Source organism: Leptopilina boulardi, unplaced genomic scaffold (genome assembly GCF_019393585.1).
Source record: "Leptopilina boulardi isolate dan_hultmark-lab unplaced genomic scaffold, ZJU_Lbou_2.1 LbouV2_285, whole genome shotgun sequence".
Lineage (NCBI taxonomy): Eukaryota > Metazoa > Arthropoda > Insecta > Hymenoptera > Figitidae > Leptopilina > Leptopilina boulardi.
The window spans coordinates 1,342,900-1,370,491 of NW_026137846.1; the positions used below are offsets into that span (position 1 = coordinate 1,342,900).

The window sequence follows — 27,592 nt, forward strand, 5'->3', positions numbered from 1 at the left end:
TATTTTGAAAACAGAAAGAAAAAAGAGTAAGATTTTTAGACGAAGCTATTTTTATGTCGTTTTGAATTTTCTAGATAACAATGCAATATTAAACGAAGAAGTTCTTATGTTATTTTCCTTTGAGAGATGGATTACCCCTTCAGTTTGACTTTCATCTTTATTTTTCCATGTGATAAAAGGGACAAAGAGTTCATCCTCATTGACAAAGGTTCTATTATCTAAGGGTTGGTATTGTTTATGGCAATTGTTCCGAAGTTCTAATACAGGTGTATATTTATGTATGTACACTGATAAAAAAATTAAGCGAATATAGTAGAGACAGTAACTATACTACTTTCGTGCGTGTGCTTTCTACCATATTTGCAAGGATCTATACTCTTTTGGTATAGGACCCTGCAAATTGGGTATGTTTTTCTACGAATATCGTAGAAAGCGCACGCGCAAAAGTAGTATAGTTACTGTCTCTACTATATTCGCTTGATTTTTTTCTCCGTGTATATATGTATACAGTATCTATAATAAACTACTCTTGTTGATTACTGTGCAATCTTGCAGTAACGTTACACTGCAATCATTCGGTAACCTTACCATGCAAGCTTTCGGTCAGGTGGGACATTTAGAATTCAAATTCGAAATTAGCGACCCCAAAAACCCCCAAGTAGTGAGCTTCAATCAAATATGATCAATTTTGAAAAAAAGACATATTGAGTCCGCCATTTTAAATTTTGAAAATCTGACTTTAGATTGGGAATCGACGACCCCGCAAACCCCCGACAAGGCCAGTCAATAAAGACAAAAAGTGCCATTAAATGTAAACAGGCTGTTCTAAACGGATTTCGGTAGTTTGGGCGAAATTCTATGAAGGCCTTATAGTTTGCTCTTGATTTCCGGTTGCGGAAAATGTTATAAATAAACATCAAAGTTGACGAAACGTATTTTTTGGTGCTCGTTGCATTCCTCTACATTTCAGAGGAAAAAGTTGTCATTAAAAAAAAGGTATAGAAAAAATACCTACAAAATGGTGGGTCGAAAGTTAAATTCGGATTATTTGTTAAAAGTTATTGAATTTAAACCATTAAAAGTGGCACTTTTTTAATTGTTTAATAACTTTGTTAATAATAATCCGATTGGAGTGAAACTTTATGAAAATGTGCTCTTCGCGATACTGAACAAAATGAAAAAAACTTCAAACCCAATCGGATATATAGTTTATAAATTATTCCATTTGTTAATTAAAAACATGTTGTTTTTTAACTTAATTTCTGCAGAACGATATGGAGCAAATTCAATTTTTCTTCTTTCATTATACTCTTGAAGAGTGATACTATTATGTACATAAAAAAATAATCGAATTTCATTATTTAATTGCATAATTAACGATAAAGAAAAAAGGGTACTATTTTTAGTTATAAACAATTGCAATTAATCGGCCATTTTTTACTCTATCGAGTTGAAATAAAAGCCATTGACATTCTTTTTTCTTTAAAAAACTTTCAGAAAAAAGAAAAACGATTTAGCTTAAAGGGTTGGGGGAAGATAATTTTTTAATTGCATATAATTATAGATATTTTAATGTTATTTTATGTTTAAAATTTTTCTAAATTATTTATACACATTGTCCCAACTGTGGATCTTCGTCAAGCGTCAAAGCGGTACTTAGGTAGAAGGGTACAATCCTCAGCGACCCTTTTAGTCACCTTTTATGATATGCAGTGGGCTACTGGCTATTTATTGGCATACAGTCAATCCTCCTAAATGACCCACAGTGTATGAATAGTTCGTGGAAAATAAAGCTTAATAAATGCGGAATATAGGAAAATTATAGAGCATATATTGGAAATGTTGGAAATATAGAACGAACTACATTCACTGCAAAAACAAGTATTTGAGATGTTTCTGTAGTCATTTCTAAGTTGTTTGTGTAGTGCCTTTTAAGATACATTAAACATCTCATTTGTGAAATATTTTAAGTATCTCACGGCTTGGTTACTGCGCATGACGAGATATATTTATCAATCAGAACGTCAGAACCGATCGTAAACATAACCTGCAATTTCTCACGTATGCGTTACTCGCATATTCACTTCGCGTGTTATTAATAAAATATTAATTGGTATTAAAAAATGGGTTCAAAACGAGTATTTTGCAACATCGGAAAAGGCGATGAGCGACAGTGTTAATTGATTAAGTACACAAAAGAAGAAGGAAAATCTGATATTGAATGTTTAAATGATGCTTTATTGAAAGCAACTGAGAAAAATTTAGCATTGAAGGCTGTCCTGCATAAAAAAATACCAATTTTTCAGAAAGAAAATGATGTGATAAAACAATTGTGTGATATAGAAAGTGATGAAGAAGTGTAAAATGATAGTGTGCTAAGCGTTGTATTGATACCGACTATTGCAAGTCCTACTTGAGAATGTTTTCTGGTTTTATGTTGTTGATAAGATTTCCATTATCGAAATGTGGCTCCACAGTCATTATACGAACACTGTTATTTAAATGTCGGATCAAATCGATGTAAACGAATAATGTGTTTCTCTAAATGCGTTATTGAAATACAGCGAAAAAAACACATGGAACATTTGAATTGATTCATTTTTTTGAGGTTAGAATGCTTCAAATGTGAGATACATAAAATATTTCCGCTTTCAACAATGGCTTTATATGAAGATATTTAAAACATCTCAAGTTTTCCTAACTCAAAGTTCTCATGTATCTTATGAATCGCAAGTGTCTTAGGCGTCAAACATCTCATGATGTCTTTGGCGTCTCAGATGGAGATACATTACCTATCTCAGGAAAGTGTCTTCAATTTCAAGATACTTTAAACATCTCAATTCAAGTGGAGTTACGTAAAATGTCTTTAATTTTTGTGAGATGTTTCGATTAATATCCTATTTGGAGATGGAAGTTTGCCATCTTCCATCTCCGTATAAGATACCATGTGAGATTCTTCTTTTTGCAGTGTTGACGGTTAGCTTGCAAGCTATGGCCAAAAAATAAATTTTTCTTGGCAAATACTGACTTTTTATCAAAATTTTTAAGATTTAAACCTTGGCGGTAAGCTGTTGAACTACGGCCAATCAATAAAATCTTTTTTATTCCTCAGACACAAACATGGCGCTTTTACATACTTGATGTCCGGGTGTAAAGCCAATCATATATTCTCCCGTCTAAAAATGGCGCCCATGTTTGCCCAAGGGTAAAAATAAACAGCTGACCCATGTAATTTTTTACCCTAGGGTAAAAATGTGCGCTATTTTTAAACAGTAGAACAAATGAATGGCTTTTTTATCCGGCCGTCAGGTATCTTAAATATCGTAAGTAACATTGGTCCAAAGGGAGACAATTGTTTATCTTGACATTTGCTAGCCCTCGATCAAGGCAAACGCCAATGTAAACAATGGCTGACTTTGCACTCTTGTTGCAAAAATTATTCCTTTATATATTTTTTAAATAATTAAAATTTTCCTTATAGGGGAGACTGGGACAAACACAGTTGTAAGGCTCTAGTAACTAAAGAAACTAATGAAAAACCTTTTATAATAGCTTGTTGGAAAGGTCATCTAATTGCGCAACTTTTTCCTAGAGACACACGTACCTTAAAATGTATTGTTTAGCTGCTGCATCAATTTTAAAAAAATTTGCAAACTGGCCGGTTTGCCTCACCCCTGAGGTAAACCGTCACCCCTCTGGGGTAAACCAGTCAGTTTATTTTTTTTGTTTAGATAATTAATTGTAAGGAAAACGCCACTGAATATAAAAAAATCGGACAAGTGCGAGTTACACTCGCATTAAAACCGAGGGTTCCGTACCCTTAAACCTAAAATTTAAGGGGTTAAAGTGTGAAGGCATGTGGAAAAATTCCAATTTTGCTTAATTTTTCCTGTAATGTGAGCATAAAAACACATAGATAGACACATAGTCACATATAACGAAAATTATCAGTTTTTCCTTAAAAACGCTATGATTATCAACTCCAATCATGCTCACTATATTTTTTTTGTAATCTATACGTAAAAATACATAAAAATGTATAAGTTTGAAGCCCATTAGATAATATTTTCTTTGTTTTTTGAAGAAAATTCATGATTTTTATAAAAAATTATCAGTTTTTTCTTAAAAACTCTATGATAATCAACTCTAATCGTTCTCGATATATTTTTTTTGTAATCTACACGTAAAAATACGTAAAAATGTATAAATTTGAATCCCTTAAGATAAAATTTTCTTCTTTTTTTATTCGAAAAATCCATGATTTTTTCTAAAAATATGAGTTTTCCTTAAAAACAATATGATCATCAACTCCAATCGTGCTCGCTATATTTTTCCTGTAATCTACACGCAAAAATACGTAAGTATACCAAATATGAACTGTCTTGGTCAAATAGTGTGTGCGCTAGGTGGATTAAACGCTTTTTTTCAAAATTTTTTATTTTTCCTTGACAACGCTATGTAAATTGATCCGAATCATGTTCGCTATATTTTTCCTGTAATTTTCACGTAAAAATACATAAGTGTACCAAATTTGAGCTCTCTATGTAAAAAGATGTGGCAACCAGAGGGGGAGTACATAGTCATTTTCAGGGATTTTTCGTAAAAATTCATGGTTTTTCCTTGACAACGCTATGATAATCAATTCCTATGAGATTCGCTATATTTTTCCTGTAATCTACACGCCAAAATACATATGTATACCAAATTTCAGCTCTCTAGATAAATTCGTGTGGCCGCTAGGGGGGGGGGTACATGCCTTGCTTCACTAGTCTCATTAATAGGGTTCCCCCTTCGGGTACGGAACCCTAAAAATCAATAAACAATCTTCCCATAAGGAAAATAATAAGATAGGATTAAATTTCAATTAAAGAAACATCTTATTCATTATAAAACAAATATTTTCAACTAATTGTTGTCGTTCAAGAAGAAACGTCTGTCAGTGAACTTTGTAAAACTTCGTAAATCTCCGTAAAGTGAACAAAGATTTACGAAAGCGCGCACGAAGTCTTCTAGCCGATAGGTAATCTTCGTGAATTTCTGTTGCAAGGGAAACAGACATAGGCCGGTTTCCCCCACAGGCCCATTTTGACAATTAAGACCTGTATAAAAAAATGCTTAGTAAAATCATTAAATAATATACCGATAAATTTAACTGAGGCATACACCTTTTAAACCTCAAAAACAATTTTAATAAATATTACACGATTTTCTCACAAATTGATTATGAACAGATCCGTAAAAATTTCTAGCGGATGCGAAAAAACAAACTTTTGTTTATGAAATTGCATAAACACAATTAAAAAATGTCAAACTGAAGAAATGAGTTATTCTTAATATAGTCTTTTCAAATTTATAATTGACATATTTTAAAGTTTGACCAATTCTGAAAAACTAACACCTGGCCGGTTTACCCACATGGCCGGTTTGCCCCAGTCTCCCTATTGCTTTTAAAATTTTTTTTAACTGGTCCAATTTAAATGAATTATGGCATATTTTCTTCAGAAAATAATTCTTAACATCTTCACCACAGAGATTTTTAACAAATGCAGCAAAAGTGGATATTACAAAAAAATTTTGTTTACAAGCCTAGATTCCAGTTGTTATTAAAAAATATTTTTTTTTTCATTGCAGGCTCCAGCTTCAATGTCGCCAGCACATCTTCATCAGTTTGCCACGTCTTTAGTGAGTCCAGGTCAACTGTCTGAATCACTTCCCGCAAGCCAGGTATATTGATTTTACTTACTTACTAGCCCGAAGTAACCTGTTATAATTAGTTATATTGATTCTATATTTATTTAATGCTGATATAACACTGATTTGGACAATAATTCAGAATCCCGATCAAATAACTCGACCGACGCTCGGACAAACGCTCTAATGGTAGTCGGGTAGCAGTGATCGGGACCCACAATTTAACAATGATCGAACATTAATTTAACATGGATTCAATCCCAGTCGAAAATCCGGCGCACTAGCTGTAGAAAACTTTCAGGAAGCAATGTCCAATTTTTCGTTTGAAACAAAATCCTGAAAATAGCACATTTTTTTCGTTTTAAACAAAACATTCAGATAGCTTTGAGAGAGTTGTCAGAAAATAGCCTAGTTTTATATAAATTAAGAGAAAATATCCAGGTGGTGAAAACTCAACGAAGCGTCTTTAATGTTTCAGGAAGCAGTGGAAAAATGACATGTTTATCAAATGTTAAATCAATCCTTTTTTCTATCTTTATTTATCTCTTTAAAATTTTATTCATTAAATTATTATTATATTATTCCGTAAAGGATTTTAACTACATTTCTTCAAATTAATCGTTTGTATTCATTTTAAAGTTTTCTTTTACATCAAAATAGTTTAAATAACATTATGTATAAGAACATTCTGCTATAAAAACAACATTCATAAATCTTTCAATGTTTGATCTTATGGAAATTTTAGAGGACGCGTATAAGGTTAAATATAATATTTTTTATGAACAATGGTTTTTTCGAAAAATATAATACTCGTTTATAATTTATATATTTTTGAATTGAATGCAGAAGGGTTAGTCCACTGACTTTCATCTAATAGTGATTGCGACCAAATTTTTAAAAAATCTAGTTTTAATATATTTGAAACTCGATGATTCCGTGAGTTCATTAACCATAATATTATGGTAAAAATTTTATTCCCTATAAAAATATTAAATATCAAAAGTAGGAGGTTCACAATGTGATTTTGTAATGATAGGGGTGACTAGAATTCATGAAGATAGTCAAAAATTGCTTATTCTTCATGAATTTCTTGTCCTTGGCTGAGTCATTGTTAACGGGTCTGCTACGCATTCCCAACCAAACTCCACCGCCGCGCCTCTTTCCTATTTCCCGCTTTTCTCTCGCTCGCCGGATACTTTTCCGAGCGGAGTTTTCAGTTAATTTGTTTATAAAAAAGGTTATGTTCGAGGTTTAATGTTTTTTAATCTATATATATGAATTATAACTTATAATTTACTATAAATAATTATTATTTTATAATAATTTGTGATTAACTAATTAATAATTATAATTGTTGTTATTATAATAATTGTAATTTTATTTATTGTTAATTATAAATATTATTGTTATAATGATTTATAATTTCTTTATAATTTATAATGTTAGATATATATATATATATATATATATATATATATATGTGACAGTCCCCGAGAGAAGGGACCTTAGCTCACCAGAGGTCAATATTGAGTTTTATATGGTAAATGATAGATTTTGAATTGCTTTTTCACATGCAAAAGTCAAAAACTGATTAGGATAATTGCTTTTGACACAATAACATTTTGAAGATGGGTATGTCAAGCGCATTTCGAGGCGGATTGTGGCACTCAAGAAATCAGCCCCACTACTTTACTTACACAACTATACTCTCGCGTACGTGAGCTTCGCTCGGTTCGTGCTGACTGAGACCCGAAGATACACGAAGTAGACGAAGCTGACGTATACAGAAACACAACGTTGTGTTAGTGTGGTGGGGGAACTTTTCAGAAGTTCCGCCCCACTCTTCGAGTTCCGCGTTTCTGCTTCTTCTTCAAACGCTTGCCCTGTGAAATTCGTTTTGGTGAGCTAAGGTCCCTTCTCTCGGGGACTGTCACATATGTGTGTGTGTATTACATTTAATTTTTCAATTTAGTTCTTATTGTTTAACGCTACGAGCGCTGTTCTGTAGTAAATATGTAGTTAATATTTCGCTCGCAGTCAAGATGACTTGCTAAGTGTATATAAGGTCTGAGTGTTAGAACACCAGCCAGCAGAGATTTGCCGCCTAGCGACGTGCAGGTCTCTTGCGCACTTTTAAATAAAGGTTCGTTCAACTGAACTTTTCTACTTTTCTTTCACCCTACTACCGTAGGCCTATTAATCAATCTCTATTTTCAGGCCCCACCCCTCTCTTACACTCTCACTGACGTGAACGTACCTACACCGATACCGGGAGTCACTCTCAGCGAGTCGGTTAAGGTACGGACACGAAGAGCACGCAAACCCGCCTAACGATACGGGGAGTCACTCTTAGCGAGTCGTTAGGCTACGGGTAACCCTCCAGCAATATTCGCCAGACAATCCGTAAATACGGAAAACTCCGCTTCTCATCGTCGTCATCACGTGACGTGACCACCAGGTGCCGCCTCACTAACGTAAACGTACGGGGAGTCACTCTTATCGAGCGTTTACGTTACGTGAAGAGCCGTTTCACTCCATGCGACAGAGAGAGAGAGAGCACTTCACGTGACGTCACTCTCTCCTACTCTAATACAACACAAACTCTTTCGCGCCTGCACAAACGTAATTTTGGTAATTTGTTTACGTTTTTACCCTTCTTTGAGCCTTTTATCCTTGTGACTGGTATCACCTTAAATTTTTCAATTTTTTTAAAAACGCTATTATTAAAAAACTATAAAAATTAGATGTTGGAACTCACCAAAAACATAAATCACTTTATTCTGCACAGAGGAACGAAAGAATTATTGAAAAAATTTATTATTTTTGGATGATATACGATTTAAAAAAATTTTATTGAAATATTCTCAAGATTTTTATTTACTTATAACTTTTTTGTCGGTGCTCCGAAAAAAGTGAGGTTTTGCACAAAGATTTTTTATAATATTCTTAACCTTCTATTAAAATCTTACGAAGGTGTTTTGCTTCGTTTTGGAGATATTAATTTTCAAAATTTTTTATTTAAAAAGGTTAATTAAAATACATGAAGTTATTTTTTGCTTAATTTTTAGGTAGACGTGGAACTCATAATTTTTTACCGATTTTCATTAAACTTACCAATAATATCAGTTATGTTAAAATCTTGATATATAGTCAATGACATTTGAATATACTCAAAATTTTTTAAATGTTCATTTTTTACGGTAATAAATTGATTTTTTTTATATTTAGATACACCTGGAGCCCATAATTCTTAATAATAAATGTGAATAAAAGTACATAATATTAAATGATAATTAATTTATTCATTGATTATTTTTTGATACATATAAACACCAAATATACACAAAAATTTTTTCTTAAATAACATAATTATACATAATTAATTAATATACAAGTTAAATAAATAAATAGATAAACATAGAAAAATAACTATCTGAATTAAATATTTGAAGCGATAAGTAATATGGTATATCCTTTATAAAACTTATAATTCCGTACCTGAAAAAAATGTTAACTTTAAGTTGCATTCTAATTAATGAAATATTTTAATGTTATTAAATTATTTTTTATAAAAAAATTTTTTGATATAATATTTTATACAATAATTTATTAAATAAACTATTACAATTGGCAGTGAGTACAAGGTTAACATTTATAATATTAATATTATATTATAATATTTAATAAAATATAAATTTCTGGTTAAGTAAATAAAAAATATATGAAAAACTTACTTGATTTGCTTATAATTTTTTTAGCACAAGATTTCCTACCATTCGATGGGTAATTTGTCATTAACCCCTTGGGTGTCGATGACGTATATACACGCACATAAATTTTGAGCCCAATAATAAGACGGAATTGGCCTAAAATTTGTTACTCGGGGTTTTTTGGGGTCGCTGCTTCCGAATTTGATGTCAGATTTACAAAATTCAAAATGGCGGAACCAATATGGCGATCAAAAATTTTGAAAATTTACCATATTCGCTTGAAACTCGTTACTCGGGGGTTTTTGGGGTCGCTGATTCCGAATTTGATGTCTGAATTACAAAATTTCAAAATTCAAAATGGATACAATAATAATCACACCCATACTATGGTATTTTGAATTTTCAAAATCTGACTTCAATATCGTAAACAGCGATGTTCAAAACCCCTGAGTAACAGATTTTAAGTAATTTTAATTAATTTTTAAATTTTTAGAAAATTATCTGCCATATTGGCCCTTTTGAATGTTTGAAATCTGACTTTAGATTCGTAATCAGCGACCCCAAAAACCCCCAAGTAACAATTTTTAAGTATTTTTAAATAATTTTTGCCATTTTTTGAAAAAATTGTCCGCCATATTGGTTCCGCCATTTTGAATTTTTGATATCTGAATTTAGATTCGTAATCAGCGACCCCAAAAACCCCTAAGTAACAATTTTTAAGTATTTTTAAATCATTTTTTTTAAAAATTGTCCGCCATATTGACTCCGCCATTTTGAATTTTTGAAATCTGACTTTAGATTCGTAATCAGCGACCCCAAAAACCCCCGAGTAACAATTTTTAAGTATTTTTAAATCATTTTTGCCATTTTTTGAACAAGAAGTTTGTTTTTGACTACCAACTTTACACTGGCGGTGAATATACGTTTTATTCTTCCGCACTCATATTTTTCCTGTATATAAAGAAAATGAAACAGCATTCAGCATAAATAGACCTAAATTTTTCCATTTTGCAATTATAACAATGTAATTTTATTGTTATAATTATAAATTAGCAGATACGCTTTTTTACTATTTCAAATATGCTGACGTGCAAATCGAAATAAGCGTATCTGCTGATAATTTTACGCTAAAAACTTAAATGTAACATATATACTTACATTTTTACCAAATTTGAAGTGGAAAATTAATTATTAATCAGTTTTTATAACAACAAAAACATCTTTTTATTATTTTTATAATAAATTGTCTTTCGAACTACTTCCAGTTACATAAACAAGGTACTATTTTTGTTTTAAAAGTGATTAACATAATATATATATATATATAAGAAAATTGATACTTTTAAGTATATCAATTATTACAAATTTGTAAAATTTTTAAATCTTTATAATTTTTAAAATTATTTTTCTAAATAGTTTTTTTAAGTTATTTTTCTTTTCAGTAAATACAATAAAAATGAAATTGAAGAAAATGTTATACAAGTGTTTAAAATAACGGAAATTATTAACTGTAAAATTGTTATTTTATTTATAAGTTATTAATTATTAACAATTACCTAGAAAAGTGTTTTTATTTAAGAAGCATTTGGTATATACATTGATGAATGCATATATATATTGATAAACACCGCATAGGGACACTGAATGCGCATTTGTAGTGGGGACAATCCAGATACGCTTTTTCCAATTTGTAAAATCACTGAGTCCGTGTGATGCGTTAAATTATTTTTGCAAAATTTAACATTTGTTAATCAGAATTAAAATTTTTTCATATATTTCCAGTTAATAAGGGTTAAAACAAAGCTAATGCTGCATTTATCTCAATTTCAATAAAAATTGAAAATACGCTTTGTGACGACCTTTTCGCGAGATTTTATTTTTAATAATAAAACATTGATTGCTGGTACGACTCGCAGAGGAAGCACAAAAACGAGCGAAATCACCACAAATCGATTTAAGCGAAGAATCAATACCAGCGATAAAAAAACTCAATAGCGGCTTCAAGTCATCATTCATGTATCTACAGGCATAGTACCATTATAGAATTTAGTCAAACTTACCGCGATGAGTTGATTATTCCGTATAAGATAATCGCTGGTTGATTCTCCTTTGTCGCTAGATGAAATGATTTGGTGGAACAACACAGATTATTTTTATTAAATAAAACATTTTTATTTCAATGTTCGAAATAACGACAATATAAATATCGCGTGTAATAAAAATTTTGATAACAATTCAAGACGCGCTGAATATCTTACATAGGCTAAATGCTCTCTGAGCCATTTTCGGTACAAGCGGCGAGGCGTGCGGTTTTCGTCTGCTACGCGGCTTACGCCCCAGTTTGAATTTGGCGAACTACCAAAAGTCCGCGAAATTCAATTTGAATTAGATGATAATATTAAGAGGGAAAACCATCAACAACAACATTTAATTAATAAAAATACAAAAAATGACTTAGGTCGTTACAACTCCCCTTTCCTAAATTGTTGTCGTTGGTCGATATTTTTAAGATAAAAAAATAATAATTAAACCAACTTAGAAACAGTAAATGTTATCGATATGAGATATTATAGAAATGATAACTTGTGACCATTCAGTAATCTTAAAAAAATTTTTTTGATCGATTATAAATAAACGCTAAATAATTAAAAGCATAGTTACTAAATATTCTTATTTATTAAGAATCTTACATACGCATTCGTGCAATCGAACAACGCTCTATGCAATTTGAGGTAGTATCGTTGTTAACACTAAATAAAGAGTGAAAACAAAATATATATATATATATATATATATATATATATATATATATATAGGAGAGGATGGGACAAGGATAGTTAGTTGCTGTTATGCTTAGACGGCTTGCTCAAAAATCGCGTCATTCATGGTATATTTGCGTCTTAACACCAATAGAAGACAGTAAAACTTTGATGTCAATCTGCCGCCATTTGCGAAGCCAGGAATTTATTTTTGTAAAAAGTCTGTTTTGCTAAAATGTCAACGTAGTGTTTATCATATTGTTTTCTATATTAGTGCTTTCAAATATTTATTTACGTAAGTGTTTTCTAGAGTGGAATTTTCTGCTGAACACGTATATCGTATTTATTTTTAAATTAATCACGTTCCTTAAAATTTAGAAAAAACTGAAATATGGCCTCATGGGGCAAAAATAGTTAGAGCTATTACGGCTCGATAAAATCCTGCTAATGCGACTGCAAATTATAAAAATGTTTAATTGTTCTTTTTTGGATAATATACATAATGGTGCATAATTATATACGGAAAACGAAGCTGATTGACCAAGAAATTGGTGATTATCTGAAGAAAATTAGTTAAACCTCAGATTCCAGTTCAGACGAATTTTAATGCAATAATTGATATTTAGAAAATTTTCAAAGCATGTTAATACTAGATATATCAATATTGAATAGTCTAAATCCAATAAAATAGAGAAAACGAAAATTCAGTGATTTCCTATGACATTTTTAGCATTTGGATTCCTTTATCTATCCTTGCCCCGTTACTGGGGCAAGGATAGTTAAAATTTTTTTTTTACTTTTTCATTCGTATCTCGTAGGGATTGCAGTCTACAGCAAAATAATATATAGCAAAATTATAGCCAAATAACCAAGCTTTCCAAAAATACTACTCTTGCAGATACAAATTCAGGTTTGCTCGCTAGATTCAAAAACGTCGTACCTAACTATTCTTGACCCATCCTCCTCTATAATTTTTTTTGAAGAATCGCTTCGAAATTCGCACAACGGTGCGGAAGTAGTATAAATGATTAATTTTATTGATTTATTTTGTATATTTGAAAATTAAAGCGCAACAGCAGAAATAATAAAGAAAGGAAAAGTAATTTTTATTTAATATTCAGCATTAAAGCGTAACGGTGCGAAAGAGAAAAACATAAAAAAAAATGTTGAAACTCTGCTGAATATAGGTACGCGTGATGCCTTGATGGATTACTACACGGTGTTGTCCTTTTCGACACCTAGTCTTTAAGCTTCTGTTAAAGTTTCCCACAGAGCGGTGTTGTCATCTGAATATTCCTGCGAAAGTACATGATGAAGATTGCGTGCTGGTCTTTGCGCGATTACAGATGATTCACTGACAATATCGATCATCGCGGGCTGCGAGGATCCGGTGTCTTTTTTCATTACGCGTATTGATTGCTCTTCAGGAGTAGGTATTTCAATTGTTACTTTTGGTCGTTCGGATCGCAGAAATTGAGGACGCAACTTTTGCACCTGTTAACTTCAGGCACGTCGAATCGTTCTTCCGAGGCATGTGGCCATGTGCAATCCTTTGTGTTGAAGTCAGGAGCGGCACATTTTTGACAAAATCGTCCGCTATACTTTTCGCGACATTGTCTGTAGTTGGTCTTATTCGTGTCTCCTGTAGTTCTGATTGCATCATAAAAACTTCAGTGATTTTGTGAGTGAGTAAAGCGCGAGTATGCTTATATAAGCTTTCCAAACGATAATACTCCTCCTCCAATTCATCGTAATCGCGAGAATAGGAATCGATATATTTTTGGAGTTTGCTTGACTTCTCCTTGTAATAGTTCGCTTCTTCTTTTAAAACGGGCAATTGTTATGCTGGTTCTTGTCGTTCCTGTACAAGGTTGGCGATGATTTTATATTGCTTTACAACATCCTTCTCAGTGTCAGGAACTATTGAAACATTGAGGGCAGTAATTTTGTCGCGTAATATAGCGATGGTTGCTTTATCATCCATCAACTCATGAATTAAGAGTCGGTGGGATTCCTGCAAATTCTGCAAGTCACTTTCGCGAATTATGACGAATCCTGTGGATTCCTCTGTAAATTCTTGGACGGAATATGCATTTTGTTGGCCGTCTGGAGTGGAAGCCAACCTTATCAATGGGACCTCTGAAAGGTTGGATGATCCTGTCGCGTTGCTGCTGTTGGTAGAGTCCTTGGTCAAATCTGAAAAAGAGGTTTACAGCGCATTTCGCGATTGCAGATTTCTCTTAGCGCGTTTTAAATCATTTACATGATACTTTCCCAATTTGTTGCCATGCATGTCGCCTATAATGACTACCATGGAAGACAATTTTTCTAATATTGTAGCGGGACCTTTATAACGTGGTGCCAATTTTGAACTGTAATTACGCATGGCGTTAGATAAAGTATTATTAGGATAAAACACGAGATCTCCAAGTTCGAAGTTAATATCATTTTTGCGATTCTTGTTATAAGTTTTATATGTATTACGCGTTCAAGCCAGTCATTGGCAGGACCAAGTGAAGTTATGTCGTCAATATTAATGTCAGGTGATCCCTTACCACTACGGCTTAACTCGCGAATATAGTTGAAATACGCTGGTGTTACGCCGGGAGAGGAATGTTTATTATTATTATACGCAAACTGTATTTCCTCTAGGAGAAAATCCTACTCGTGGTGGTCGTCGCCTAAAAGGATAGCAATCATAGTTTTTAGATTGTGATTTACGCGTTCCACCGGGTTAGATGGCGAATGATAAACTAAAGTAGTTTTTCGTTCGTAACCGATTTTACTTATAAAATTAGTGATACTACGATTAGTAAATTTTGTCCCATTGTCGGTTAAAAAAACTCATGGGGTTCCCCAACTATTAATAAGGATATTTAATGACCTCACTATTTTTGGTCCGTCTGCAGCGGATAATGGAAAGCACTCTATATAACGTGAATAAGTGACTTCACACACTAGAACGTATCGCTTACCAGAGTTTGATCGCGAAAGAGGGCCCATAATATCGAGGGAGACTACTTCCCATGCTTCTCTGATTTTACGGGGGTACATTAAACCTTGTGGCGGAGAATTCTTAGGTTTGCATTTAAGGCAGATCTCACACTCGCTAATATTCCGCTTAATGTCCTCTGGCATACTAGGCCAATAGTAAAGTGTAAGAATCGCGTAATATGTTTTATTTATCCCTTGATGTGCTGACTGTGGAGCATCAAAAAATTGTTTTATAATGGGGATAATTTCATCTTCTTTTAACACCTTTTTCCAAGCATTATTATCGCTAATGCTTTCTTTCATTTGGTTAGGCTTATAATACTATAGCATATCATCGGAATCAAGTCTATATTATTCGTAGCGAGCGGAGGTATTTCGCACGTGTACTACTATCTCTTCATACCACGATTGGTCTCGAATGACGTTCAGCCGCGCAGGGGGCGTGTCTCTTAAGTCGGCTCTACAATGAACGTGTACGTGAACGCGACGTGCTGACATCACAATGTTAATCAAATGGGTGACGTCAGCACGTCGCGTTCACGTACACGTACATTGTAGAACCGACTTTAAGACACGTATAGACGAGAGAGTGTCAGGGGCCTCGTTCATTGTACCTTTACGGTGTTCAATTTTAACTTGATGAGCAGAGAGCTCAAGAGCTCATCGCGCAAGTCTACCTCGCGGATCATTAATCCCTTGTAGCCAAATTACACTAGAGTGATCGGTTATTACCGTAAACTCTGTGGCTCCGAGATAGCAGCGAAGTTTCTTAATCGCAAAAATTACGGCTAAGCATTCCTTTTCGGTAGTGGTTGTGACAACCCGTGCATCGAAATTTGTTATTTAGTTAATTTAATTAATAGAGGGGTCCGACTCGTCCGGGAGGCACAATTTAGTCCACAAGGATGATCCTTTAACATCTCGGAAATTTTCCCATTTGGCAGCAGTGAACAATGCAGGCAATTGAAGTTGGATAGAATGAAAAGAGAATCGACCAAACTTACCGGAGATGATTAATAATCGGCAATAAGTAATCCAGCGAGTTCTCCAGTTGATGTCTATGTAATAATTATGGCACACACAATTAAATTATTTCACAATAGAAGGAATTTATTTGTAAAAAACTCAAATAGATACAATAGTACAAAATAAACCGCGGTATATACAGTATATGTCTATTCGGCGGTAGCACGCTTCGCTCTGCTTTTTCTTTATTTTCCCGGCTCACGACAAAAACGTGGTTTTGTCGTCTGCAATCAAGCCGTTCGCTTGCGTCACCTAGCGGCAAGACGCTACATGACCCGCGGTAATTCAAATTTCGGGGAGCTGACGGTAACGACCATTTAATAAGTTTTGATAGAAACGATTTTCGATCGTTACAACTCCCCCCTTCTGAATTGTCGTTACTGGCAGCTCCAGCGTTCGGTCGATCATCTCTCCCGAACGACGACTCCATCCAACATTCACTTGCCTGTTAGGTAAAGTTAATACTCAAAAGAATAAATTGAATATTTTTAACAAAATAAAGGTAATAAAAATATATTGGAAAGATCGTTCACAGCTGCCATACGCATTAGGGTTTTATGAGGCGGGTTTAATTGTGTGTGCATGACGACGCCGAGAAAAGAACAATAAGAATGACAGAGACGAATTATCTCACTTTATTTATTTATTTAGTAGTAGTGAGGAAAAGAACACATTATTTAAGTACAACTAATAATTACTCAATAGTACGAAAGTAAAAAATTAAATAATTATTTTTTCTTTGTAACAGAAATAATTTTTTTGATAGAAGTAACAATTAACTTGTAACTAAGAAAAATTCTGTAGCGCAACGGCGCGGAGTAATGTTTTTAATAATAGAAAATCTAAATTATCAATAGGCGCAACGGCGCGAAAATAAAAATAATGATAAAGTTAACGAGATCGTTTTGTCGGAAATTGTTAACGAAAGGTAAGAAAATGAAATTTGGTACTGGGTGATATGTCTATCACTCCGTTTCTGATTCAATACCAATGTTGATAGCTTCGGAAAGCGTTCCCCAGAATTCCGCGTTGTTATCATCAGAGTCTAGTGGAGATATCGCTGATCTTGGAGATTCCTCCGGGACATTCTCAGCAAAGATCCCAGCCTTTAGCGTCTTTGGTGTAATTGGAATATCCAATTTGTCTGACAGTTTTGGATCCGCGGTTTTTGTATTAAGCTGTTCCTTGGACGGAGCGGGTGGCGTATTTTGTTTTTTGATAGCACCTTGATTAGTGGATGGTTGTGGCCTATCACGGACTGTGGAGACTGGTTGTCTCTCTTGTTCCTGGATTGCTTTGTTTCGCGAGTAGATGTTTGATGCGATCATTCGCCTCCGGCACTCGTAGCAGTTAGCGTCTGGTAAATTACGCGGTCTCCAGCAGTGTTTGCATCGATTGCATTCTGGCACTTGGTATTTGACCATGGCGTAATGGGGCCATGGCAGTCAGCAGTGGGGAATCCTTCGATGGCACATTTCTGGCAGTATCTTCCCGTGTATGGTTGCTTACAAAGCCTAAAACTGTGTCCTGATTGACCGCAGTTTAAGCATCCTTCAGATGCTTTCGGGCGTAATCTCGGTTCCCGTAGTTCTGCCTGGGCAAGGAATACTTCCGTCATTTTTGCAGTGAAGAGCTCTTTAATTTTCTTGTGGAGCTTTTCCAACGCGGTGTAGTCTTTAGTTAGACTATTGTAGTCATAATCATATGATTCGAGTTCAGCCTTCAAAGATTTGTTATCAGCTTTGCAACGGGCCAAATCATTCCGGGCTGTCACTAAGGAGTTAGAGGCTTCTCGCTCTTTGTGGATTGTGTCTAACAATTGCTTGTAGAGATCAGTAATGTCACTCGGTGTGCTACTTGGCTGCCGCGTGACCTTATCGGTGTCGATTTGCTGGCGTAAAAGCTTAATTGTTTCGGCCTGTTCCGCGACTTTCTCAGCTAGAGTACGTTGGTTTGTGAGTAGACCTTCAAACTGTTCCCGCTTCATGGCTACCAAGCCTGAGGTCTCTACAGAGACGTCCCATGATGAATCTTCAAATTGAGAAGAATCTGGAGTCTCGCTTAGGCACAGTATTGGTATTTCCGTGGTGTTGATGCTACTGACGTATGAGCTGGTTGGAGTCTCCATCTTTTTGAGTCAAGATTGCACCGATACCGGTATCACTCGCATCCGTATAGAGAAGATAAGGTAGCCCAGGACGCGGGGCAACGAGAGTTAAAGCATTTCTTAAAGATTCTTTAACCTCCATGAAGGATTTTTCATGTTCCGCGGTCCAATTCCATGGTACTTTAGGGCTGGCTAGCTTGTTGAGCGGTCCCTGTACTCGCGCGATATTTCGCAAGTGTCGATGGTACCAATTGACCGAACCGTTGAATTGTCTTAATTCTTTCCGATTCCGCGGGGTCGACCGTTCAAGAATCGGTTCGATTCGTTCAGGGTTTGGTTTTAGGCCATCCTTATCTAAGAGAAATCCTAAGTACTCTACTGAAGACTTAGCGAAATGAGATTTTTCTCTATTAATAGAAAGTCCTGCTTCCTGTAATATTGTAAATATAATATCTAGTAGCATAATGTGTTCTTGAAAAGTTCGCGAGATGATTATCCAATCATCAAGATACGCATGAACTTGATCAGTAAATCTTTCCGGTAGATTGTTATCGCGCACGTATTTAATGAACTTTTCTTTGAGACGATCGGTTAAGGCCTGAAAAGTTGCTGGTGCGTTAGTGAGACCAAAGGGCATCCGTACCGATCTATTGGAATGTGGTGGAATGCATCCGTGAGGTCGATGGTACTGATAACATTTGCCTCGGAGAGCGCGTCTAGAATTGTATCCATCCGCGGTAATGGATATGCCGATTTTTTGGTATTTTTGTTTAATTTTCGGTAATCCATACATACTCTGGGTCTACCGTCTTTTCGATAAGTTAACACGACTGGGCTACAATAACGGCCTTGGCTTTTTACTATAAATTTCTTTTCTAAATACTTGTCGATTTGCTCGTTAATGATTTTGGTAGCTTCCGCACTGCGGCGGTACGGTTTTAACTTAAACGGTGTTAAATCGATTAATTCGATAACATGTTTGGTTAAATTTGTAACTCCTGTGTAAGAGGAGAAGCTAGCCAATTTTCTTTCTATAAATTCATCTAGAGTTTTCCGTTGTTCAGCTGTCAACTCAATTAACTGAATTGAGTTTAAGTGACTAAGCTTACTTACGGTCGAGCCTAAGGGGGATTGTACATTTGATCCTTCTATGGACCAATCGCCGCGGGATGCATCTATAGTGACCTTCCACGCGGTTATAAAGTCCATTCCGAGGATAATGGGGGTCGTAAGCCCATCGAGAACTGTAAACCAAAGTTCTCCTGTGCAATCATTTATTTGCGTTTCAAATTTTACGGAATAACGAGGGGTGGCTATGTGGTCGCGCTGAGCGAGTTGTACGCCTGTGCGGGTTACCTCATCTAGTATTGGTTTACCGCGCGCAAATTCTTCCAGTTTGTCATAAATTTCTCCGGACATGAAAGTACGATCACTTCCCGTGTCGAGGAGAGCCATAAATTGTTTACCGCCAATTTTTATTAATGTCGTAATTGTATTACGTAAGTGAGATGGAGAGGACGAGGCTGGTCCTTTTCGTACTAGTCGCTTCAATTTTTCAGCCGCGGCTAATATGCCTATGGCTGGTTTTATTAAAGGTAATGACGTTAGTGAAGATATGCTTGGTCCCACTGATCGCGTCCGATCGGTGGAGGAAAGCTCTTCGCTAGAGTCAGGGTACTCTGTTTCAGAATCCGAGTAAGCTGCGTCGTCGTAATCGCTTTCAGAGTCACTAGTGTAGTCTCTACTGGTACTTGCTTTATTAAGCATTGGTACAGTTTGAGAAGTACACGTTGAGTCTATGGGCGTATTACTGCGGCTTGGGATTTCTGGTGAAGCGGTTATAACGCGGTTTACGGAATTCTCGTTATTCAAATTTGTTGATTTGCCAGGAAGAGTTACTCACTCCTGGCATCTTGGTCGTTTTTTGACTGAGATGAATTAGGTTGATTTTGTTCTTGGTTAAAATAACCATACCACTGTTGTAAGCCTAGATGCGGAGGCGGTTGCGGAGCTGGGTAGAAGTTAGGCGGAAATTGCGGTATGTTCGGATAATAATTGTAGTTGTTATTATATCCGCGTCCGAAACCACGCCAGTTGTTTCCACGGCCGCGGTTACCATTTTGTTTTCCGCCCCGGTGGCTGCTTGGTTGACTATCGTCATTCCGTTTCGTGTCACCGCGGTGTTTTTCTTTGCGGGTAGACGATCTACGTTTCTCTCCCCCCTTTCGCGACAAAGCAGAGCTGGAGGAAGAAGAAGAATCAGAGGAAGATCGACGGCGCGAAGGTGTGGCCCGAATAGGGGCCGCAGTGGCTTTGTTTTTATCTGCTTGTTGCTTGGTGTTTGAATTCTCGAGTTTTAATTTTTGTTCGAGACTATTTATTTGTTGTTTATAGATATCGAGTTTATGCGAGTTATTTTCCGGTTTGTTATTTTGCTTTTTATTATTTTTAGTTTGTTTGGTTTCAGTTCCCAATTTTATTTCCGGTTTTGCGGTAGTCTGCGGTTCTTTATCGGTTGGTGGCGTTTGAGTTTCAATCGCGTTCAACTGGTTTTTCCCGCGTGACTTGTGCGATTTCTTTGACTCGATTTCTCGTAATTTATTCGATAATTGCATTGTTGCAATTTTCTCTTCATATTTTCGAATTTTCTCAATTAATTGATCATATGAAGAGAAGCTCTCGCGGTCGAATTGTAAAATTAATTCCGAGTGGAGGGCCGAATAAATTTTATCTAATTGATTTTTCTCTAGTACTTTTTCTTGTAATTTATTGTACAGAGCACTTATTCTAATGACGATTTCTATTCCGGTTTCGTTTTCTTGTTGGATCGCGCGTTGGATTTTATTATTAATTTGTTGGTCGTCGTTTGCATCGCAGAACGTTTTTCTGAATTTGGCTGAGAATTCAGCCCAGGTTTGCCAGGTTGTTCGGAATGTTGCGAACCAAGTGTACGCGGTTTCTGAGAAAGCTTGCGGTAACGTAGTTAGCGCGTCATCGGGATTGATCGCGGATGCGGCTAGTTTCCGTTCGAATTCGTCTAAGAATGCATCAGCATCTAGTTTCCCAGGATATTTTAGTTCCCATGATTTAATTATTTTATGTAAATTGGGCACTGTATTTCTAGGTGCTGGTTGGGGTGGGGCAATGGGGTTAACCATTGGTGGCCGCGAGTGGAAACAACGTGGATGTTTGTCCAAAATAATCTGGCTGATTATTGAATTGTAGTGTGCGAGTGGGGAAGGATGTTCCAAGAGAAGGGGTATCGAAGGTAAGTAAGGAGGGGTTGGTTGTCACAGCTGGTCTCGCACTTGACGTTGCGCTTGTTGTCGCGCATGTTGTTGTTACCGTGGTTGTGGATAACGTGGGAGGTAGTGACGTAGGTTGCGGATAGCTTCCTCCGGAAGTAAGATACGACCTATCGATGGATTCCCATCGCGAATCATGCCAGGGTGATTGCATTTGTTTGGATTGCAATTCTGAAAATTTATGTGTAAGGTCATTTATCGCGGTATTTGTTTCTTCGCGAAATTTTGTGATTAATTGGAAAGTTTCTGTTCTTAAAGATTTAAATTCGCTGCGGTTTTCTTTGTATAATGTTTGTATTTGTTGCCTTGATTCTAACAAGTGTTGTTCAAACGTTTGTTGCATTTGCAATTTAAATTGGTTATTTTGATCAATTTGATTTGCGTTGAAAGATTTTAATTGTTGGCAAATTTCTTTTATTTGAATGAGATTATTTGGAGTTTTCTTTGATTTTGAGGGTCTACCGCGGCGTGCTGTGAACATTATTTTAGAGATAGTTCCAGTATTGGGAGGGGCGAGCAGGGAACCTGAAGCGCTTTGCAACGTTTCGGCAGAGGTGATTGGCGCTGTTGAAAAAGCGCCTTGTGTTTCACCGGGCACATTGTTAGGCAGAGGAAGGGCCGCAGCGTCGCCCTCCTGGTTCTCTTGTAAGGGAGAACCTTGACTTGTTTCCTGGTGAGGGGGTGTTCGATACATTTTGGTAGTTGATTCGGTTAATTTACTTTGAGAGCGTGTTTTAGGTCTGTCAGTAATCTTTTTCTTCTTGTCGTCTCTTTTTGTCATTATTTTAATTTCCCTCTTTGATTTATTTTCTTTTTTTTTTTTTTTCTTTTGTAAAAGAGAAAAAAGAAAAAAATTATGAAAGAAAGAAAATGGAATTTGTAGTTTATTTAATTTAATTGAATTTAGTTAAATTTTATTAATTATTGCATTTAATTATTTAATAAATTTTTATCATTTATTGAGTTTATTATGCAGTAAATTTTGTTATTTATTAATTTTTATTATTTAATAAATTTTATTATTTATTAGATAATTTTTTTTGTACTAAATTTTATTATTTATTAAATTTTGTTATTCAATGAATTTTGTCATTTACTGAATTTTATTATTTAGCAAATTTTGAAATTCATTGAATTTTATATTTAGGGGAATTTATTTTTAAAAGAGAGAGAGAAAAAGAAAAAAAAATTTTAATTTCGATTTATTGGTGGTCAAATATTTTTAGTAATGAAATAATATTTGAGAAATCAAAATTTTAATCAGAAAGACTGTTGGTGACAAGAGACCGTGCTGAGTTGTAAATGTAAACACAGCTGTGTTTTTGAACTTAGAGATTACGCTCTATGTAGTGGTTCCTTTGTCACTACTATATTTTTTAAAAAAGGAAATTTTGGAAAGAAAAGAACAAAACGCGGTTATCACCCATGATAATTGAAATTATTAATTATAATTTTTGAAGATATAATAATTATATAGATTTCGATTTTTCGCAAATCAATAAAGCAAAAGCAAGCAGGCAATTTATTAATACAAATAATTTAGCAGAAGCGATAAGCATTTCATTTTTCAATTAGCGAATAAGCAAATTATTTTACAAAAAATTAAGCGTAAAGCGAATAAATAATTTATTTTTACGATAATTGAGTGTAAGCGAATAAGCAATTATTTCTATAAACGGTTAAATATAACTGTGATTGAAAAATGGTTGTGAGAGCGAGAGCGATTGTGCGTAGAAAGAGAGAAAAATAATTGTAAATTGCATATAACTAAGCGTAAAAGCATTTTATTTAGAATTCTCTTAGATATTTCAGGAATTCTCCTTGTGGTTCGGTAATTTATATGTAAAATAGTGAGAGTAGATGAAAATTTTTCATTATTAATAAAAATTTATAGTACAGTATCACTAATTTTATCGAATTACCGGTAGAAATATTTCAAGAAATAATTTATTGAAATTATAGTAAAAAGAAATTTAAATGTTGGGTGCTAAAAATGTGGTTAATAACACAATTTTGGCATAAAAAAAAATTACGTTGGGCGCCAAAAATGTGACAACCCGTGCATCGAGATTTGTTATTTAGTTAATTTAATTAATAGAGGGGTCCGACTCGTCCGGGAGGCACAATTTAGTCCACAAGGATGATCCTTTAACATCTCGGAAATTTTCCCATTTGGCAGCAGTGAACAATGCAGGCAATTGAAGTTGGATAGAATGAAAAGAGAATCGACCAAACTTACCGGAGATGATTAATAATCGGCAATAAGTAATCCAGCGAGTTCTCCAGTTGATGTCTATGTAATAATTATGGCACACACAATTAAATTATTTCACAATAGAAGGAATTTATTTGTAAAATACTCAAATAGATACAATAGTACAAAATAAACCGCGGTATATACAGTATATGTCTATTCGGAGGTAGCACGCTTCGCTCTGCTTTTTCTTTATTTTCCCGGCTCACGACAAAAACGTGGTTTTGTCGTCTGCAATCAAGCCGTTCGCTTGCGTCACCTAGCGGCAAGACGCTACATGACCCGCGGTAATTCAAATTTCGGGGAGCTGACGGTAACAACCATTTAATAAGTTTTGATAGAAACGATTTTCGATCGTTACATGGTATAATTTAATTCCGCACCCCTTAAGGGTCTGCTCAAGCACAAACTACGATATTCGAGTTCGACATCTTTTTGCGTCAAAATTGCACCAATGCCTGTATCACTGGCATCTGTGTACAATATGAATGGTACACCGGGTCGCGGCGCGACCAGAGTCACGAAATTCTTTAACGACTCTTTGACATCTTTGATCGATTTTTAATGTTCTACGGTCCAGTCCCAAGATACCTTAGGGCTAGCTAACTTGTTAAGCGTGAACCTGATCAGTAAATCTTTCTGGCAAATTGTTATCGCGAATGTGCTTGACAAATCGCTCTTTTAGACGATCGGTTAGCGCTTGGAAGGTGGCCGGTGCCTTTGTGAGACCGAAGGGCATTCGAACCCATTCAAATTGTCAACGACCGGGTACTACAAAAGCGGTGCACTCGCGCGACTTTGGATCTATCGGAATATGATGAAAAGCATCAGTGAGGTCTATTGTACTAATGACATTAGCCTCAGATAATGCATCCAAAATTGTATCCATTCGCGTTAACGGATATGCCGGTTTATTTGTATTTTAATTTAATTTGCGGTAATCTATACAGACTCTTGGTCTACCGTCTTTGCGTAACGACCATTACTTTTTATTATAAATTTCTTTTCTAAATATTTATCAATTTGGTCATTAATAATTTTATTCGCTTCGACGCTACGTCGGTAAGGTTTCAACTTAAATGGGGTTTCGTCAATTAATTCGATGACGTGTATCGTGAAGTTAGCAAGACCGGTATACGCGGCGAAATTTGATAATTCCTTTTCAATAAATTCGTCGAGTGTTTTACGTTGCTCATCTGTTAATTCGATCAATTGCACTGAATTTAGAGAACTGCGCGAGTTTATAGTAGAACCTAATGAGCGTTGTACTTTTGACCCCTCAATGGACCAATTACCCCGTGTAGCGTCTATGATAACTTTCCACTAGGTTATAAAATCCATTCCAAGAATTATTGGTGTTGTAAGTCCGTCCAGGATAGTAAACCATAATTTGTCACTACAATCATTAATTTGAGCTTTGAATTTCACTGAGAAGCAGGGCGTGGCTACGTGATCGCGTTGAGCGAGTTGTACGCCGGCGCGCGTTATCTCATCTGAAATAGGTTCACCGTTTGCGAATTTTTTTAATTTATCATATAATTCTCCTGACATGAAGGTGCGATCGCTACCTGTGTCTAAAAGACCTATATTCTCTTTACCGACTATTTTTGCAATAGTTGTTATACCGCTACGCGTTTGAGAGGGATAGGGAAATGCGGGCCATTTGTGTACTCTGCACTTGGCATTTTCAACTGTTGCTAAAAAGCAAGTAGTTGAGCTAGCTGTTGGCAGTGACGTAAGCGAGGATATGCACGGTCCTACCGTACATTGTTGTTCGGTGGTGGGGAGCTCGTCGCTGTAATCGGAGTACGCCGTCTCAGATTCCGAATAAATTGCGTCGTCATAGTCACTCTCTGAATCACTAGTGTAATCTCTACCGGCATATACTTGATTAAGCGTTAATGCATTTCGAGAGATACACGATGATTCGTGGGTAACGTGTCCGACGCTCGGGTTTGCGATAGAATGCACTTTATCGCGGTTAGTTGAATTAACAATATTATTAGAATTTTTCGTAATCGATTGTCCGTATTTATCACATTTGTTTTCTAATTTTTCGCCAGGGAGACTTATTCTCTCCTGGCATCCTTGTCGTTTTTTGGCGGATTTTGACCGAAAGGAGGAAAATCGCGATTAGAATTACCAAACCACAGTGTCATGAAAGGATGCGGGGGCGTATGCAGACATGGAGGGGGGTGCATCGCGTGAGCATTTTCTTGGTAATTTGGTGGGTAGTTTGGCAGGAATGGTAGGCCGTTTTGATAATAATCATAATTATGATTGTAACCACGACGATAATCATTTCAGCTGTTACCTTTGCGCGCAGGCGATCTACGTCTCTTCCCCCCTTCTGTGGTGACAGCGGTTCCACATGGGAGCTATCTAAAGTTTCGGTTTTAGTTTTATCCACGTATAATTTTTGTTCTAAGTTATTTAATTGCTGTTTGTAAATTTCTATTTTATTTAAATTTGCTTCTGGTTCTGATTTATTTTTTTTCTTATTATTTTTATTCTGTTTTGTTTTTGGTCACGGATTATTTTCTGTAAACTCAGTTGTTTGCGGAGTTTGGTCGGTAGTAGGCGTTTGTGTATCAATCGCGTTTAACTGATTATTTTCGCGCGTGTTACGAGATTTTTTCGAATCTATTTCTCGTAATTTACTCGTTAATTGCATTGTTGCAATTTTTTCTTCATATTTTCGAATTTCTGCAATTAAACCATCGAAAGTTAAAAAGCTATAGTGGTCGAATTACAAAATTAATTCAGAGTGAATGGCCGAATACATTTTATCAAGTTGACTTTTTTCCGGAACTTTGTGCTGTAGTTTATTAAAAATTGCACTTATCCGTATGACTTAAGATGCCTACTTTCATAAAAATTCGCGCACTTTTGCGCATATCCATATTTTAGTGTTAAAAAAATATATCAGCTTAGCACACGATAGTACAGTAACTTACTTCTGTCTGCCATTTTGAATTTTGAAAAACTGACATCGGATTCGTAATCAGCAACCCCAAAAACTATAAAAGACTCTAATTTTGTTGTACTAAAAAATTGTCTTATACGTTTGACCACTTTTTGTCAATCGTGGCCCACTGTGCATCTGTAACGCCGCCGTTTTGTAATATTTTTAATTTAAAAAATTATTACACAAAGCTTATATTGTACATTTTAAGGTAAAATTTTTTGGTATTTTGGTCACCAACTTTTCTGGTTAATATTCCATTTCTTTGGGGAAAATGTTTTCCCCAAAAAAATTAGTGATTATTTTCCTAAATTTTGGTGAAAATTCTAATTTTTATATTTTCTCCAAAAAAGTTGGTGAAAATTTCTTAAACTTCCAATGAATATATTTTTCCCCAAAAACAGTTGGTGAATATTCCTCAATTTTTCAGAAATCCTTTTTTAAAAAAGTTAAACTTTCAACTTACTTAAGTTACAACAACTTTTGGGAATCAAACTACGCGTACCGATGTTAGGCCAACTTTACTATTTTCAAGCAACCAAAGTTGGGCAAATTTTACCAGCTATCTATGGCATGCAGAGTTATGTCAACCGTTGGCAAAACTTTGGTAGCCAGAGTTTCAAACACACAAATCCATATGGTCGGAACAACTCTGACATAAAGTTGGGCCAACCGGTGGCAAAACTTCGAAAGCCAGAGTTTAGAACACACAAATCCTTATGGTCGGCACAACTCTGGCATAAAGTCGGGCCAACCGGTGGCAAAACTTTGGGAGCCAGAG

General features: G+C 35.3%; 1 protein-coding gene across 12 annotated transcripts in view; it reads left to right on the top strand.

Moving 5' to 3' along the window:
• LOC127282162 (liprin-alpha-1) overlaps window positions 1-27,592 on the top strand; it is a 648,576-nt gene that overhangs the window by 291,920 nt on the left and 329,064 nt on the right. For all 12 annotated transcript variants that reach the window (XM_051306264.1, XM_051306268.1, XM_051306263.1 and 9 more), the window contains one exon: window positions 5,632-5,724. In XM_051306264.1, coding sequence (XP_051162221.1) covers window positions 5,632-5,724 — 93 coding nt within the window. The remainder of the gene's footprint in view (window positions 1-5,631; window positions 5,725-27,592) is intronic.